Genomic DNA, 18,248 nt, shown 5'->3' on the forward strand with positions numbered 1-18,248 from the left:
TACGTCTGATCGCTCCCACCCCCCTCGCGGTAGAAAATCGTCGGAATACGAGATCGAGAGATCTCGGACGAATCGCCGAACGAGGAAATGAATCGGCGGAGGGCTTTCGGCAACGACAACGGGACGAATTTCTTTTAGATTCTGCCGAGGGGGTGGCTGGTACCAGTTCGATGAAGCACAAGTGCCTTCGTCTGGTTGCGCGATTAAGAACCGGAACAAAGGCGCAGAGAGAGAGAGAGAGAGAGAGATTGATGCGTTCGAAGCCGACAGCAGGAATATTCGGTCGAGGGTGCACCCTGGAACAGCTACAAGGGGTTCCGGGTGGAGTCGTTGAATTTTAGATGGAGAGATGTCCGATGGATGATCCCGGCTCGATAACGGAATTGGATATCCGGTTGCGGGATCTTTTCGCGGGTATTTGGGAACGGTAAGCTTGCCGAGTAAATGTTTGCCTAACGTTCAACGGTGTAATGTTATTTTGCCCGTAAATGTTGGCGGAGGGTTGGAAGAATTTTTATAGATGGAAGTTGTTGGATTTTGTGGGTCGTTGTGCAATATGCACAGAGGGACAGAGAACATTGCCAGATTGGGTGGTGATAGTGTGAAATATTGGGTGTACAGATGAACACGTCGAGTGTCAATGCTCGTAAAAATCATACGACATCAGAACAACTTATTTAATAATAATAATAATAATAATAATTGCTTTCTTTAACACGTTCGCTACCAGCATTTGTTTCGTTGCTTACCTTCCTTGTCCGAAAGTTTTATTAAATGCAACGTAACCAATCATGAATTATCAAAACAGTTTAGCAGAAGAATTCTACTATGACTTTAAACAACGAAGTGCATAAAATTAATTTGACTGTTCTTAACATATTTGTGACGGTGGTAGCGAACATGTTAATAGATTGCAGTGAAAATTGAATATAAAGTTCGATAAAAACCTGTCAACTCGTAAACCAACGTCGGGGAAACACCTCAAAAAATGAGCCCGAAGAACGGGACGTCGTCGTCCCTTAATACCCGATTCCCCTAATTGAGAACACTCATAAGCCACGGCTGCCAATGACGTCCACGGTTTGGGCAAATCCCTGGATGCGAACTCGGTCGAAGATCGCAAGAAAATCCCATGGTGAGGAATAGTAGGTGACGTAACAATTTGCTTAACGAAGCTGGCTGGCGTCGGTTAATCTTCAGACACGGAAGGCTCCTCCCGGCATGCACCGCGGCTTAGTTATATACCGTCGAACAAGCGCTAAAGGGATGGGGGTTAAAGGAAGGACGGGGGGGTTGACGGGGGGTGGTTAAAGTGTGTTGCGGGTCGAGGGCGAACAGGCGAACAGGCGAACCTCGGCGACAGGTTGATTTATTAGGCTCGGACCCGGTGCACGATAATATCTGCAAGGATCGCGAGTCGGTCGTTTTTGGGGCTACACGATATCTGTTACAGTCAGAAGTCAGCCAGGCAACCCCCTGCCAGGCTGCGACCCCTAAACCTGACGCTCGAAGAGACCTCACTCTCTGCTATTCTGACCTTTCGGACCAGCCTCACGCAGTCCTGCACGCATCCACCATGTCCCTACCATCGATCTGCTCGTCCCACTAATTCCGTTCCTCGCGTCCTCGATTCAATTTCCGCGATATTTCGAATCCAGAATGCCAAAGGCCGCTCGCTGCGACGTTCAACGCCGACGTTAAACACCTTTCGTCAGGATTCGAACCAAGGGGCAGTTTTCAAGCCGATTGACAACTTCAGAATAAGTTAAAATGATTCAAAAACAATCCACGGTACTCTCGAGACTATTAGCACTAAACCTACCAACACCGGTCAAAATGACCGGTTTCAGGTTTTTTATTTTATAATTAGAAAAATAATAAAACTGATTTCATAAGAAACGATTGTATAGATATCTTTAGTAGTGCACGTATTACAATAGGAGCTGCAAAAAGTCTAAATAAAATCAATCTTGTCATTTTTATACGGGAACATGTACCAGTTACTTTTAAGGCTCGGTAGTTATGGTGTTAGAAGCTATGGAGATTATGAGAGGGTCCAAGCGGTTTGAAGCCCATTGACGAAGATTACAGAAGGTTGAAGGCTATCTAGAGAACATTGAAATCAATTTGGAGAAGATTGAAGACAAGCTACAGTACTTTGAAAGTATTAAACGCAATATACATTATATTGAAGAACAATAAACGTGCCTTGAAGCAGTTTGAAGACGATTGACGAAGACTGTAGAAGGTCCAAGACAATTCAAAGTAAATTGAAGCTTCCTGTAAATTTCATTATTTCTTACGAAGGAAATGATCTCAGAAATTTCAAGATTGTTAATTATGCCGTACCGAGGGATCAGAATGATTTTTTTATTTCCCAGAAACGGAACGTCTCGATACAAAGGGCGAGCGCAAAGAAACGCAGAAAGCGAAGCACCTTGTGCCCGACAATCTGACGAGCATCCGTTTGAAGTCCGCTTTGAATCGGCGTCGTTCGAGAAACGAGACGGACATTTTTCCTCCTGCTCGTTTCCCATCGATCCTCTTTAACTAGGATTTCATGCGACATTTTCCCGCGGTTATTTGCGAGCTCGTCCGCGCCCCCGAGAATAATAACACGAGCCGAACGACGACAGCCGTTTGACTTCGACGGGTATCCGCCATTTTGAGGAGAGAAGAAGTTCGCGCGACACAATTGTTACACATCGGCGCCATTCACAGACGCCACTTTTATTATTTTTCCCCACTGGTTACCGACGTTCTCCTTTGTTTTTACGAGTCGGACGAGGTTATCATCGTTCCGGGGATATTGTTATTCACTATCGTTGCTGGAGCGCGGATGTTTATGCGGCCGAAGCTTAGGTTTTTATTTCATTTGGGGATTAGACCAGCCACTGATAGAATAAAAATGAATTTATTTTATGATACCGGTCTGTGAAGTCCACAAGATATATATCAGTATAAAAATTCGGAGCATAAACGATATTAGAGTATCTGAAACTTATAGATACATACTGAGAACTTGTTGTTGCGGAAGTTTCGCGTGTCAAATATCGGTCTATAAAACACAAAATATATTTTATTCTAAATATTCGGACGATACAACAAAAGTTTCTTAGGACTTCCGTTTAGTTTCCATTTTATTTACAGAATAAAACGACGATTCGTATAACGTTTGTGAAACCATCTGTAAAGTCTGCGAAATCTGTAAAACTACATTCTCTCGGCCACCTTCAATATGGCGGCAGCGCGTCCGGCGGGCAATTCAAATTCTTGAAATTAGCAAGTTTCGTAACTGCGCTAACTTTCTCGCTCAAGTTTCTCGATAACCAACTCGCCGCAATTCTCGAGAATAAGGCTATCGAAGCTCGAGTATCATCGCGTTCGACTCGCGATTATCAGAACCGTGCGAATTAATGCGCGAAGAGCTCCCAACGGTGCTCGCGAATTTTCGATTACTGAAATTCTGGGATTATTGTATTCGTCGGACGAGCTGCCGGGGATCTGGGATTATTACATTCGCGATTATTGCTCTACATGTAGTCTGTACATCGTGGTTATTGCGTTGCAAATTTTATCAGCGACATTGTTGCGATTTGTTGTCGTCATTACGTTACGATGTTGAAGGGAATGCGCTTTGATTCAAATGATAGGTTTCTGGCGATCCCCTGGAAACCGATGTACAACTTTTCCTGGCTGTTTTAATTAATCTGAATTAATCTCTTAAGCTCTAAATCAACAGTACTAAATCTGCATGATTAATGAACACAAACTTTTACTCTTTTTAAGCCTTGAACACCTGGTTCGTGTATAGAATAATTGTTACATTCGGTTAGATTCGATTAAATGGATCGAAGGTTTCAACGAGACGGAGAGTAACGCAGAATCAATTCTTGCTTATTTTGTTACGACAAAACGGGGCTCCGAATAATTTATCGTACAGCATTCGCATATTCTTTAGCCGGTTACGAGAACAATAGCGATTCGAATTTAGTATACCCCGGCTCATGAATTGGATTGACCCCATAAAATGTGGCTCCCCCTACATTTACATTTTATCGAAAACCGTTGCCCTAACCGAGCCAGTCTCTTTTTATCTGTATAAAACACGCCCAGTATATCAAATATACTCGGTAATACATATACAGCATGTGAATGTGGAACACAGTCTAAACCAAAATAAATTAAAAATATTGATTATTTACCATAATGCGGGACTAAAATTATGTCGATATCGACGATAGTTTTGGCTTGTATTGCCTGAAAAACATGACTGCCACTTTGTTAAAAACCATCATTCTCGTTCACGAGATAAAGGGATCTATTTTTGATCTGATAACTTGTTTAAAATTGATAGCACTGAAGAAGAGTACTTCCTTAAGATCGCGTTTTCGTTTCTTAAGAACGGAGCAGTTCGCTGCAGATTCGGGCCGTGTCCCTACGTCGCGATTTGCATTTCATGAGCACCACGAATTAGTTTCCGCATAAATTAGGCGGTGACCCGATGGACACACGACACCATAAGACGAGACATCGACCGGGCTCGACCACGACGGACAACAACCCCTTTCGCGAGAGCCAGCTTGAAATTACGACGTGCCCGGCGTCACAAGATTAATTATCCGACCGGTGAATTTATTTATCCCGTGGCTGGATGATAAATTGTCCCGTTGACGGGATCTACGAGCCTGATTCCTTTTGAGTCGAGGCTAGGCGCACACGAAAGAACCGGAGCCTGTAGAGCGCGTGTTGCAACGATTGTTGGCCAGCTATGCAGTATTGTGAACAGGAGACGTTTATTAATTGAACCGGTGTTTCGAGCGGATCGCAACAGTGAAGAAGCAAGTGGTGCGAATGTAGAAGAGAGTTTTGGGGTTTCGGGGCTGTGGGATCTGAGGGGGTGAGGATCTTGATCGGTTTTGCAGTTGGGAAGTCAAGGGGCTGAAGACTCGAGGGGCTTGGAAGCTTCAGGGTTTGGAAAATTGGGGATTTGATAGTGACGAGACTTTCGATATTTTGGAGAGCTTGAGGGCTTGCGAGCTTGAGGGTTTATGAGCTGAGGGCTTGCGAGCTAGAGGGTTTATGAGCTGAGGGCTTGCGAGCTTGGTCATTTGAGAGCTTGGTCATTTGGGGGCTCGGGCACTTGAGAGCTTGGTCATTTGAGAGCTCGGGCACTTGAGAGCTTGGTCATTTGAGAACTTGGTCATTTGAGAGCTCGGGCAATTGAGAGCTTGGTCATTTGAGAGCTCGGGTATTTGACAGCTGGGGCAATTGAGAGCTTGGTCATTTGAGAGCTCGGGCACTTGAGAGCTTGGTCATTTGAGAGTTTGGTCATTTGGGGGCTCGGGCACTTGAGAGCTTGGTCATTTGAGAGCTCGGGCACTTGAGAGCTTGGTCATTTGAGAACTTGGTCATTTGAGAGCTCGGGCAATTGAGAGCTTGGTCATTTGAGAGCTCGGGTATTTGAGAGCTGGGGCAATTGAGAGCTTGGTCATTTGAGAGCTTGGTCATTTGAGAGCTCGGGAACTTGAGAGCTTGGTCATTTGAGAGTTTAGGAACTTGAGAGCTTGTGGACTTCAAAGTTTAGCCACTTGAAATTGGGAAGTTGAATACTTGGTAACTTCGCTCCATAAGGTCTCAAAGCACAGGAATCTTGAAAACTCATCAAACTTTGAACCAGCCTAAGAAGTCGTCAAGCAGAGGACACGACAAGCGGAGGCTTGAAAGCATCAAAGGCCCGATACCTTGTTGCACCAAGAAGCAGAGAGAGAGAGAGAGAGAGAGAGAGAGAGAGAGAGAGAGAGAGAGAGAAAGAGCAAAAGCTCGTATAGACTAGGTTCCCGGTAGGAGTGTTAAAAAAAAAGCATGAAAGCCAGAAAAATTGGAGCATCTCGGTATCAGGGAACGCGAAGGTCGGAGTCGTCGGCAATTAGAAAGACGAGGGCCAGCTTCAGGGTTAACGAAATTCTATCGGTCGTTGAAATGCTCGCTCGTTAAGCGCCGTCCGGAATAATAAGCGTCGAAAAAACGGATCTCTAATAAACTACTCAAGGGACACTCGAAACGTGATTAAAGTGCAGTTGACGTTTGCGCGTCGGTCTTGCACCTGTAGCTCGCGCTCGAACAGGAATTCACCCTTAAATGGACGGAATTAACGCGACCCTCTCTCGGTACACAATCCTCGAAACTTCACCGACTCTGCTGTTCGACGAGTTCTTATGCAAGCTGTCCACGACCCCATGAAATCCGTAATGCAATCACGTGAAACGCCCACCGGGCACCGTAAAAATTCAGCCACTCTGATTGCTTCGACCAGCCCGGCGAAATATAGTCCACGTAATCAGACGAATCTCCCTCGTTTCGTTCGGTTTTTCCCCGTACGCTGGCCGACGAAATTGTTAGACAGTGAATACTAGAGGATTTGGGAGCTACAAGTATTTCTTTTATGTTAACCCTTCATTGGATCAGGAGAACAATAATTCAGATAGTTTAAATGAGACAATATTCATTAATAGACGGACCTTCATGTAAAATAAAAATTGTCTGCACTAATTGCAACATCTACAAGATATGTATTTTCAAATTCTTCGGATTATTTTACCATCTTGCAGTTTGATCTACTCGTTTTTGTCACGAATGCATAAAATCCGCGTCACATTAATGAGATAGTGAATTTATTAAAGCAAATATTAGTCCAGATAATGCACAGCCTCAATTATTCAAATCCGACACATTAAATAATCACCGCGCATTTCCGCCTTCAACAATGTTTTCTATGTCATTAATAATTAATTCACACGCTGCCTCTTCTGCCGCAGGCTCCAAGAAAAATTCACATATCGCTAAAGCTACGAAGAATAATAAAATGAATATGTATACGATAATTACTCTATCGAGGCACTAAATTCTCAAACGAACATCTTAAATCGTAATGAATCCGTTTCATTTCCAATACTAGTCTTTTTACTCCAAGAAAAATTACAATTTCGACGAAGTTACCACAAATTGTGCTTATTTAAAAAAATTTGCATTTCTGTGAAGAACGGACAGGGAATACACAGAATGGGACGCAACGTGTACCAAAATGACCGAATTCGTTTCTCCGGGCCGGATACAGTGTACAAAAGTGGAGGATCTCGACGAAAATTCGCCGTTCCAAGGCTGGCAAGTTAAAGGAAATGATCGTCGGCTGGCGAGCGCGTAACTCTCGCCGAAAGTTTATCCTAGGTAGTGGATGTTTGACAATTCGTTACGCAAACGACGATCCCGGTGGATTCCCACGCCGGCAGCGACCACCGATTTTGTCGGAATATCATTTCCATAATTTCCAACGTCGGCTATGAAACGCAAACGGAGCCGGGACGTGATCGAAGCATTACCGAACTTTACGCAACGTCGACCGACAGGAATCCTTCTATTTCTAACAAATAGACTGGCATTTTTTAACGGTGGAGAAAGCGATCCCCAGAGAGAAGAAAATTTTTTTACGCCTGGTAGAATCTGCCAATACGGACTTACAAGGTAAACGTGACAGCCAATTGAATCCTTTAATGCTCTGCGGCATGCGAATCCGTCATTTTGGTTCCGCCAGCGCTTGGTAGGCGTCTGCATAATCGTGGAGTATAATATACTTCGTCCGCCAGAATGAAACAACAGTTTGTTAGTGTTAGTGTTGTTATTATTAGTTGTTGTAACGTTAAGTTCGTAGACAACCACAGTGGTCCCTTTCAGCGATTTAGCTGGCCAAAAGTCGACTTCAAAAATTTACCTAAAGTGTGAAATTTTTGGTGCTTGCTATAGTTTAATATATGGGGGACAATGTACTAATATTTTTTTTTATCATTCAGGCACCCATGAAGTGCTGTACTTCATCGAAAGTTAAAGATTTTCGTAGTACGTGTCTTGCTGCTAAAATTCGATGAGACAGTTTTTGTATGTTTCAAGTAAGTTGTTCACATTTCTTTCCAGTATAAAAGTTTTGCAAGTAAGTATGGACTATACTTTCAACAATTTTGTATATTTTTATTGCACATATCTTATGGTAATTATTTACATTTCAACACGATTAGTATGTAAATAAGATTTGTTACGATTGCAACACTTTATGAGTAATTATGTTGTATATCAGGTTGCGTCCGAGAATTTCTTTAAGCGCGGTTGTAATTGTCAAAGGTTTGGGCTTACAGCAAAACAAAAAAAAGTTGCACGAGTCTGCACCTTTTTTTTTACAGCATTTTGTTTATCGCGCCAAGCGGTCCTTGCGTTTCGGACGCGCACGCTTCCCAGACGTAAACACTTGAGATGAAATGATGTTTCTAAAATACTTAAACAAATACAAAATGATACTATATGCGATTTGAAAACGTTGCAGGATCATTAAACATTATAAATAATTTTGGCCAGCTAAATTCAATAAAAAAGGTTCGGTTCGGAAGCTTTTCGGTGCAAATGCCCAATTGTCACCACGATGTTTTGAACATTTCTTGCCAGAACATAATCTGGCAAGAAAATGTTTCCAACAAAAGTTAATCGATACTCGGTCATCTATAAATTCCAATAAAAAAATTTGACAAAAATTTTTTCTTTAAATAAAAAATATGATCGTGTTAATTTTTTAAATGCTACTAAGTATTTTTTATTTCATATTGTTGTAGCTGATGTCAAGACGAACCAAATGACCTACTTAACTACGGCTTTAAGTCTTAAGATAGTGCTAGAATAATTTTGTCCAGCTAAATGGCCCGTTTAGACCACTATGCGCCGTTTGCCGTCTGTTTTCTGACATCAGGATGATCACCGAGGGAGTATATCGGTCGGTAAAATATTAAAACGTACGGCTGGCAGGCTGTCAAGACTCTGAAACGGAACTCCGGCCGCGCAGCATTACGTCAAACGGTGCACCGAAGTCGGCCAACAAAGCCTTTTGTCGCCGGGGTACAGATGTTGCGACGCGAAGACGTCTTGTTAAAGATAACGGGGGATCGATCGATCGACGAAAGATGGCGTTCTGTATCGGGTCTACACGATAGACCGCACAGCTTGGTCCCGGACACCGATGGATTGAACGAAGTATTCCCCGTTGCCGAAGAACCCGCGTTTTCTCGACGATTCGAACAAGTTCCTCGTTTCTACACGAGCAACGAGAATTTCGTTTGGCTTCCTCTCTCCCTCGATGTCATCCATCCATCGTCTCGCCGAGCTTGTAATTCTTCCCGAATCGTTTCACTATGTCTGGGGGACTCTGGCAGGATGTTTTCAACAACGGATCCATTCAGCGTCCGCCAATTAATTCCGTCGAGTTTACTCTCTTCGGAGGCCAACTTCGAATCTAATTCGAAATTAAGCTTCAGTTTTACTTAGCTTTTAATTTAGCTTTTTTAAATTAATATTTTATGGGTTTCGTATTTTCTTCGTATTTTTGTTTCTTTCATCTTTTCTGCAACTTTGTACAGATTATATTGAAACCTTTTTCTTTTTTCTTCCATTTCTCTTCTTTTCCTATTTTCCTAGTGATTTTCTTTCTACATAATAGCATTGCAGTGACACAAACTACTACAACGAATACTATACATATCACTAAGTTGTTTTTCCTTGGGGGAAAACTCAATTATATTTTACTTTGTATCAGTCTTATTTCCGCTCCTAGAGAGATTTTTCTGAAGAATCCAAACAACTCAAACTGTTTTTTTAGACAGGTTGCGACCTGCGGTTTTATCTGGAGATTTTTATTTAAAGTTTCCAATTGAGCAGTGTTGCTCTCCAGACTTTGGAACGTATAGTATTTTTTTCATCAAGGTTGAGTCTTAGCTTCAGCTGTCTTGATTATTATTCGAACAAGAAAATTTTCGAACAACTTGTTGAGGCTAGAATTCAAACAACTCAAATTCCGATTCAGATCGAATTTTAAACTCGGTTAAATATGCAGATCTAGCAAGAGGAAGCGCGTAACAATACCAGAAAATCGATAATTTGGAAGAAAAACGAGATAACCCGAGCCCTCGGGGAATTAGGAGTCCGACACTCTACTCGCTCCGCCGAAACTTCTGCACAGCACTACTCACGCGTTCCACATGCATATACAACAGGTTCTCGAAGAAGCTCGCGGGACACATCGACCATAGGAATTAATCCAATTATTTACGGTAATTCGTAGCCACGGTCGACGTTCCTGGCAACTTTTTCGTGGGTCGCCCATGAAATTCAAAGTCGCCCGAGGATCCTAGAGGTGTCCGTGGAGATTAAGAGACCGGATACAGCATTAACTTCGCGGAAGGATATCAAGTTCGTGGCGAGCATTAAGCAAAGAGCATTAGCTCAGGGGAATATGAAATTGAAGTTCGTCCGGCTGTGTCTCGAAAATTATTTGAACGACTCGGAGGAAAAAAGAAGAAACTCCACTGAACAGACACAATTATCATCTGTTAGATACAATGTAAAATGTGGATTAAATAATTTTAGTGAAAGAAACGAGACCGATACGAACATTAAAAAATATATAATGTAAGACTTAATAGTGATGTAAGGAATTCAGATAAGGACAGAGGACATCCTGCTGGATGAAATGAATAAAAACGAAGATTAAATAAATTTATGAAAAGTGAGTGTAGTTTTTCAAATAGAGTAGAACTTCGATTATCCGTGCTAATTAGTGGAACATGATTGTCCGGATAATACGACAATTACATAGTTTCAGTGCTGAACTTAATTCTTATTGAAGTGTGCAGTGTTGGTTTACGCAAACTAATTCTTTGTGGAAAGTATTCAGACGATAAAGAATTTGAACATTGGAGGCCCGGATAATCGAGGTTCTACTGTATTAATTTAAACTAAGGCTGATTTGCAGTCTGCACAAGAACAGAAAAAATCCTAGATGATCCTGTTGGTTCACTAGAATCCAATAAAATTTCTAAAGCAGAGATTGAATGAACTGTTAAGAAATAAATAATAAATATTTGAAGGAGATGGGAGCGTGTGCTGGCGTTTCAGTGGTAAGAAAATGAATGGACAGAGAGTTGAAACTGATTCGCAAATCGGCTGTACCGGCCGGACATGGAGCAAGTATCGCGTTACCAGGATTTCCCCGGCCTCGGTCCGCGGGACCAGCAATTAATTCAAGAATGCCACGGCAAATTAATCCTCGTTATCGCTCGAAGACGATCTGCCGCGGAATGACGTAAGCATCCGCGTTTTATTGTTCGCTGGCAGGGATCACGGCGCTGGCTGACCCGAATGATCTATCCAGCGACCTTCACCCGCGGGAACGGATTCTCCGTTGCGAAATCGTCGCGAGAGACGATTTCTACGTCGAGTTGCATCGTTCCCCCCCTCTCTCGAACTATCCTCTCCTTCCAGCGACCGCTATTAACCTCGATACTATTACTCGATCATTCGAAGATTCGATTTTTGACACGCGTTCGAATTTCCCGCCCGGTTTTAAACGCGAATTTAATGTCAGCTGTGCTCGCAGAGCACCGAATGAGATACCGAGGATCCAAACGTTGTCGAAAGACTTAATTGACCGATGCGATACGCTAATTGGCAGGATTTTCTAGCAACCATGTTGCGCAAATGGATGATTGCCGCCGAGGAGCTCTATCTTACGTTGCGCAACCGCGAGACTGGGAATCCACCTATCGAACATTTTAGAATATTAAGAGACCTTTCCCGAAGGTACGCTGGGTTTCAACTGTATTCTACTGGAATAATTAAATTAAGACTCTTCCGTCTTCGACAAGCCGCCATTTCCTCATTTTTAAAAATTACTAAAAACATCATATACCACCCTGAAGGCAATCTATTTCCCTTCAACTTGCCGCAGAATGTTTCTACTTTCGTATTCCATTCACTTTTGCTTTAAATTCCAAAACAAAAATACAAAAACAGTAAGAATATGGTCCAACATTCCCCAAAAAAGTCAACATTTTCCACGAACCACTTACACGCGGAAAAAATGTTTAGACCTCCAGTACGACGGTTAATAAAAAGGAGCGGTTATCGCCCGTCGCCGTTATCGTGCAATTATGCTAATGCTGTCTCCAAGAAGGCCAATACAGACACGCGTAATCACCGTCGTACGTGTTAACAGCGTTACAAGTTGCAACATTCGCGGAAGATCGTGTGTTGGAAGCAGCGGAAGCTGCGTCGAAGAGAAAGGCCATCCTCTTTTTCCTTGGCCTTGAAACAGCTAGCAAAAATCGCGGACCTTGTCCCGGTATAGGATAACTGCGCTGATAATGGCAGGCTAGTTGGCAGACGACGACGCGTTCAAACAACCAGCACGGATTCCTTTGATATCCGTGCCAAGGATATCACGGCCGCTCGGTTCCTACGAGGATAACGAGAGTCCATTGTCGCCGGTACTTAGAAACACTAGGCGGACTCCCTCACAGAAACATAAACGCGAGTTTTATTATGGCAAGATTGTACTTTGGTTCTCTCGATTCGACGAAAGTGGCTTGTCCCGCAAGTTGTTTCCTTATCACTGAACCTACCAAGCATCAAAAGTGGACGGTGACCAACTTTTGAATTGAGTATAGAGTAAAAACTAGAGATCTCCGTTTCACGTGTACCTGAAATACACGTGTACACGTGTAGTTCGGATGTTCGTGTATTTCGAGACACGGATACACGTATTAAATATTATACGAACTCAAACACGTGTATATTTGTTACACGCGTACACGTGAATTTCCAATACACGTTCAAACTCGCGATCTCTAGTAAAAACCTAAACGCAAGCAATGCGTTCGTTATTCTGGAGTCTGTACATAAATTTTCTTTTGATTGCGACCCCTAAAAACTTGTTCATAAAAATCTCTGTAAAAAGAGCTTCATGCTCATGCATTATTAATATTCTCCGCGATGATATACAGGTTCATTCAAAGGCTACGTTCCTTCCTACACGCGGAAACAAAATTGTGGACTTACAAAATAGTATGATGCAGTGCTGCAATTAATTTTGGTGGGAATTTCTGTCTGGCGATTCCAGTGCTTAATACACATGAATATTTTTGTAGGTGTTTGGAAGAAACAAGAACAGTGAAACGTGCAACATTGTTGCAACAGTATCCTCGCGGAACAGCGATCTCCCGCGAGTATTTTCGAAAGCTCGACAGGGACAGGAAAAAAAAATATATCAGAATGTACAAATGGTAATTTCCAGTTCGCGGCGATAACACAAAAAATCAACCCTGTCCCGCTTTCGGTTTACGTATCCCGCATTCGCGACGTATAAATATTACAACGGAAAATATTGGCTGTCACGTGCGGTGCAGTGGTTCTCATTCACCGATGAAAAGCAAATATACATACCAAGAGAAACAAAAGCTACGCGCGGAAACACAATAAACAATCGACTCTCGCCGCAGATGGTCCATTCCGTGCCGGAAGAAACGATCGGAACGACAAAAAAAATATTTCGGTCGCGTTTATCCCGCAATTGCATCGCGACGTATCCGAAAATTACAATTTTACCGAACATTCTAATGTATTACTATAAAATTGAAGCTTCGCATAAAGATCCACGGTCTAAGCATTGTATTGAAAGGCGGTCAATAATCAGAGGAATGAAAGTGTAACTCTTTTAAAAGATAATTTTTTTTATATCAGTGGTCAGTGACCAAAGAAATGAAAATATAAAGATTCCACGCCGATCGCCATTCGCGCCGAGGAAATTCGTCGAAAACATTCGAGAACACGAATAAACAGAGCACGACAAGCTTGACGAGAACCGACGAGCTTCCGAAGAAGCGTCGCGATTCACGGGCAGAGAATCCGTAGCTCGCCGCGAAATAATTACACGGTGCTCGAGAGGAACGGCTTTCCCTTTATTTGTCCCGGGGAATAATATAACCGCGAGCGGCAGGAGCGTTCGGCAAACTCGACGAGAAGAGCTCTCTGTTCCCTCGGAGCGTTTCATTCGCCGTTTCTTTTGTTGATCGAGCTTTCAAGCTCCTCTCGTCCTGATCCGCGATTACAAAGAAGAAAACAGACTCTGGCTTCTGCTACTGCTGAGAAGAAGAAGACGCGTTCGTTCGTTCGCTCGTTGCTTTTGCTGATGCTCGATTAGAGAGAAGGACCACACGATCGTGTGGCTCATTAAGCGTTTAATCGCCGGTGAATAATTCGATTATTCTTTCCCGTACTCTCTCTCTCTCTCGAGCAAAATCAACCGGGAAGAGACACACACACATCGGCACCACAGGACACGTACCAAACACAAGAACACGGAGTCGTGGGGCCACGTGGCTCGTGGGTTTCCGGTGACCTCCGCCGCGAAAGCGATCGCCAATGATCCCGTTGATCTTTTTCGAGAACTTGTAATTTTTCAGCGACAATACAGTAAAGTCGCGATATTTTTCCAACGGCCTGTGTTCTGCACGGAGAGACATATCGTGTAGAGACATTTTTTTATGACTGTGTCTACCGTGCCGAGTACAATCGAAGCCGAACGGAGTAAATACGGTAAATACGGATCGCGCGGCCGAAGCGCATCGGCGTGAAAAACTAATCAAATTACAAAACTTCTTTATTTTGCATTATTTTTTATGGCACTTTTGCCAACTTATGTCCGGCATTCTTCTGATTAAAATGACACCAGACACGATATAATTTCAACTGTGTTTAATGGTTTAATCAACGACGAAAGTTTCGAACGTAACGAAGAACAGCGTATGGGAAATTCTTTGAACTGTGCCGGCGACGGCGACTGTCCGCATCTCTTTCTTTCCTATACGGTGTTCTTCGTTGCGTTCGAAACTTTCATCGTCGATTAAACCAGTAAATATAGTTGAAATTATATCGTGTTTGGTGTAATTTTAATCAGAAAAATGCCAAAAATAAGTTAGTGAAAGTCCCATAAAAAATACTGAAAAATAAAGAAGTTTTATAATTCGATTAGTAGTGGTTCACACCGATATACCCGAGCCGAGATCGATCATCTGCGGCGTTGGCCGGCAGTGGAGTGGGTAGACACTGGATAAATTCTGGATAGAAGGTCGCAGAAAAATATATCGCGACTTTACTGTATCTTTTTTCATATTTTACAAAAGGGCACGCAGCATTTAACAAAATATTGAAGCTGTGGAATAAATGCCGTCGATAAGATCAGGATGAACGGATTCTGAGAAAAATCGCGCGACGATCACTTTCGCGGCGAGAGTGCACGCTTTCGGCGGCGGCGGCGGCAAGTACGTGTGAATTTCTCTTACCTGTGTACGACGTTCGCCAGCAGATCATTGTGCCGTAATCTGTAATCGACGTCCACCTTCTGGTAGTTGACCGTCAAAGTCCCGGCTCGGATGCACCGCTCGTATTCCTCCGCGGGATGCGCGCGAAATTCCCTCGCGAATACCTCGAGTATCTTCTCGCCAACCCATCTTCCTTTCGTGAACGTGGTGAACGTGAAGTAGTACGGGTACACCTTCCGCAGACCTGCGAACCGAACACAATCGATTACGTTATGATCCCCCCCCGTACGAATCGATTCCACTTCTTTTATCGCTGCCCGTCCTCACTCGCAATCTTCCATCGCGGAGGATCCTTCCCGTTTTATTGCCAACGATAAACAGCCACTTACGGCCAAAAGTGTTTCAATCTCAGACTCTTATTTCATTGCTAGACAACGGGTTTTACACGACGCTGACAGATGCGACAGGCCGAGATTCGAAACTGAAAGAGGATCACGATAATTTGTAGGTACATCGCTATCTCGATTCAGTGATGAAACTACCTTTGTTTTTAATTATTTTTCAATGCAGATATTGTCGACACATTCGTGACACTTTTCCGATTGAAACGATACCCAAACACGACACGGTTCGGATCGTGTTCACTCGTTTAATCCAAGATATGGTAGAACTTCTATTATACGAACTGATCAGTACGTTTGTTTTTAATTATTTTTCAATGCAGGTATTGTCGACACATTCGTGACACTTTTCCGATTGAAACGATACCAAACAAGACACAGTTCGGATCGTGTTCACTCGTTTAATCCAAGATAGAACCTCTATTATTCGAACTGATCAGTAAGTTTGTTTTTAATTATTTTTCAATGAATATATTGTCAGCGTGACACATGAGGTTTTCTGCGCAGAAAAAAATCGCAGGACCTGGTAAATGTCGCGTGGAGGCGTGATCTTGCACGGAAGCCGACCCGGGAGAGTTGGAGCGTGTCGGAGGGATCTAGACGTCGGAGGGATGATCTTCCGAAAAGTCAGATTAATTTTCAAGCCCCGAGGCGGCCGAAAGGGATCCGGAGCGGCGGCAACGGTGCACAAATCGTTAGCGAGAGGACGGTTTTCGGACGCGGGGGTGGCTTCGCTTCTTCTTCCAACCCCCCGCGCGTCGTCTTCTTTCTTCGTTTCCGGGCGCAAGCTAGCATGCAGAGTCGCGCGAACGCGTTCCCCCAGTTTTTCCGCGGCGACCCGCACCACATTCGACCAACTGGGGCGTTTAAACGATCGACAGCTCCCGTTTTGTTGGCTGGTCACGATGTCTCTTCAACAGGACGCTCCATTTTCCGCGGCCTAGCTGTACCATTTGCAAACCGTTCATACAAAAGTCGCAAAATAAATTTTGTTTCGCACGAGAAACTAGAAAATGTAGGATATGTAGATGTACGGGGTGTTTCATCATTCTACTGGACGTTCCACTTTTTTTAATAAGGGAACATGTACCATTTACTTTTAAGGTTCGATAGGTTTAACATCGATAGAATATTAATTCATCTTTCTCTGAGAATTTAGTTGTTGCATATTATATTCGTAATCGTTACACGTTCATCAAGGACCTAGTAACGTACCGTTCACCGTACAGGTTGTTTCATAAACTTCATCCATCTACAGGACGTTTCATTACGTTTTTTAAATGTCCTGTAAAATGTCCTGTACATTGATCCTTCCGAACAGATCCGTCGAAATCGATGCACATCGACGATCCCGTTTGAATTTCGATATTGAATGCGGGAGTGGTCCGATAAAAAGCGGTAACGTGGAATTTGACGTTTAAAATCGAGTCGGGAATTTTTCGGAAAATAATGTTGCCCCTCCGACGGGTGAAAAAAGCTGACAGGTCGACGCGCACTGAAATTGACGGCGTCGATATCGACGCCTGATCGGTAACAGCGAAATAAGTAACATAATTCCGCCGGTGTCGATCTTTACTCCCAAACTCTATCGCCCGCGCGCAATTTATGGAATCGTTGCGCAACGATATCGCGAAAACGTTGACAAGCTTTTCATGAAATATCGTTGTAATGAAATGAATGAGGCCCCCTTTTCCCTTCGCCCACCCCCGGTATCAGAATCAGCCGGATTCTATTAAGAACCGGGCTAATGAACGCGAATTAACGCGCGATATAATCAAATTTCGTATGAAAATTCACTATGAATATCATCGGGCGGCGTTAAATTTCAGCGAGCATTTTGATTCGCGGTTAGAACCCGGACGTTTCACCGGCTCACATTTACCAAACAAATTAAATCACGAATAATGCAGTCTGACCGGGGCGAACTTAAATGTATCCTGTCGTTCCGTGCTGTTCAATCTTGTTGCGAACGCGAAATCGTTCCAATTAAAAATACATCCTTCGGTGGTTCGACTTCGGTCATGTTCTACCACAGGCTTCTCGTTTGCGAGCGCCTAAATCGTTCCGGGACACGCTTCTCGCTGGCATGATTCGGAGAAACGAACTTTGTCGCGATTTATAGCTCCAACTTCCAGGAGCAGATTCCGTTTTTAATTTCTCGTGGATTTCTTCGTGAATCCATGGAATTTCAGCAGCATTATAGCAAAATAAAACATTGGATTATTATTCAACGTCATTATCTGTGCCACTATCACGAGGGGCAATCCTCCATGTTGGATTTAAGCCGTCGAATGTTCAAAAATTCCCACAGAAACACATCCGAAAATTGATCTGAAAAAGCTCCGTTCAAAAATTTCGACGTCTCGATTTCCCACATACGACGTAAATACCGCGTTCAAATAAACAGCGTTTCGCGCCGAAAAATTGGCGCGTGTTTCAAACGCATCGGCGTCGATTATGCAACCGGTCGGCCCCGGCGCTCGCGTGTTAATTATACGCGGTGGTTGGTGTATCGCTTTGCCGGCGGGTAAATAAATAATGGCAATAAATCGTCCTTGAAAGTCCAGAATACGGGTCTCTGGGATTGGTCGACGGCCAAGAACGTCGGCTCAGAAAAATCCGTTGAGGTTTAATCGGCCCGGCAGAGACTGGATTTATC

At 43.4% G+C, this 18,248-nt stretch overlaps 1 protein-coding gene across 4 annotated transcripts in view; it reads right to left on the reverse strand.

Moving 5' to 3' along the window:
- The window catches only part of LOC143214179 (pseudouridylate synthase RPUSD2), a 209,194-nt gene that overhangs the window by 25,336 nt on the left and 165,610 nt on the right, over nt 1-18,248 (reverse strand). For all 4 annotated transcript variants that reach the window (XM_076434904.1, XM_076434903.1, XM_076434906.1 and 1 more), the window contains one exon: nt 15,210-15,432. In XM_076434904.1, coding sequence (XP_076291019.1) covers nt 15,210-15,432 — 223 coding nt within the window. The remainder of the gene's footprint in view (nt 1-15,209; nt 15,433-18,248) is intronic.

This window comes from Lasioglossum baleicum, chromosome 12, assembly GCF_051020765.1.
Source record: "Lasioglossum baleicum chromosome 12, iyLasBale1, whole genome shotgun sequence".
In the NCBI taxonomy this organism is placed as follows: domain Eukaryota; kingdom Metazoa; phylum Arthropoda; class Insecta; order Hymenoptera; family Halictidae; genus Lasioglossum; species Lasioglossum baleicum.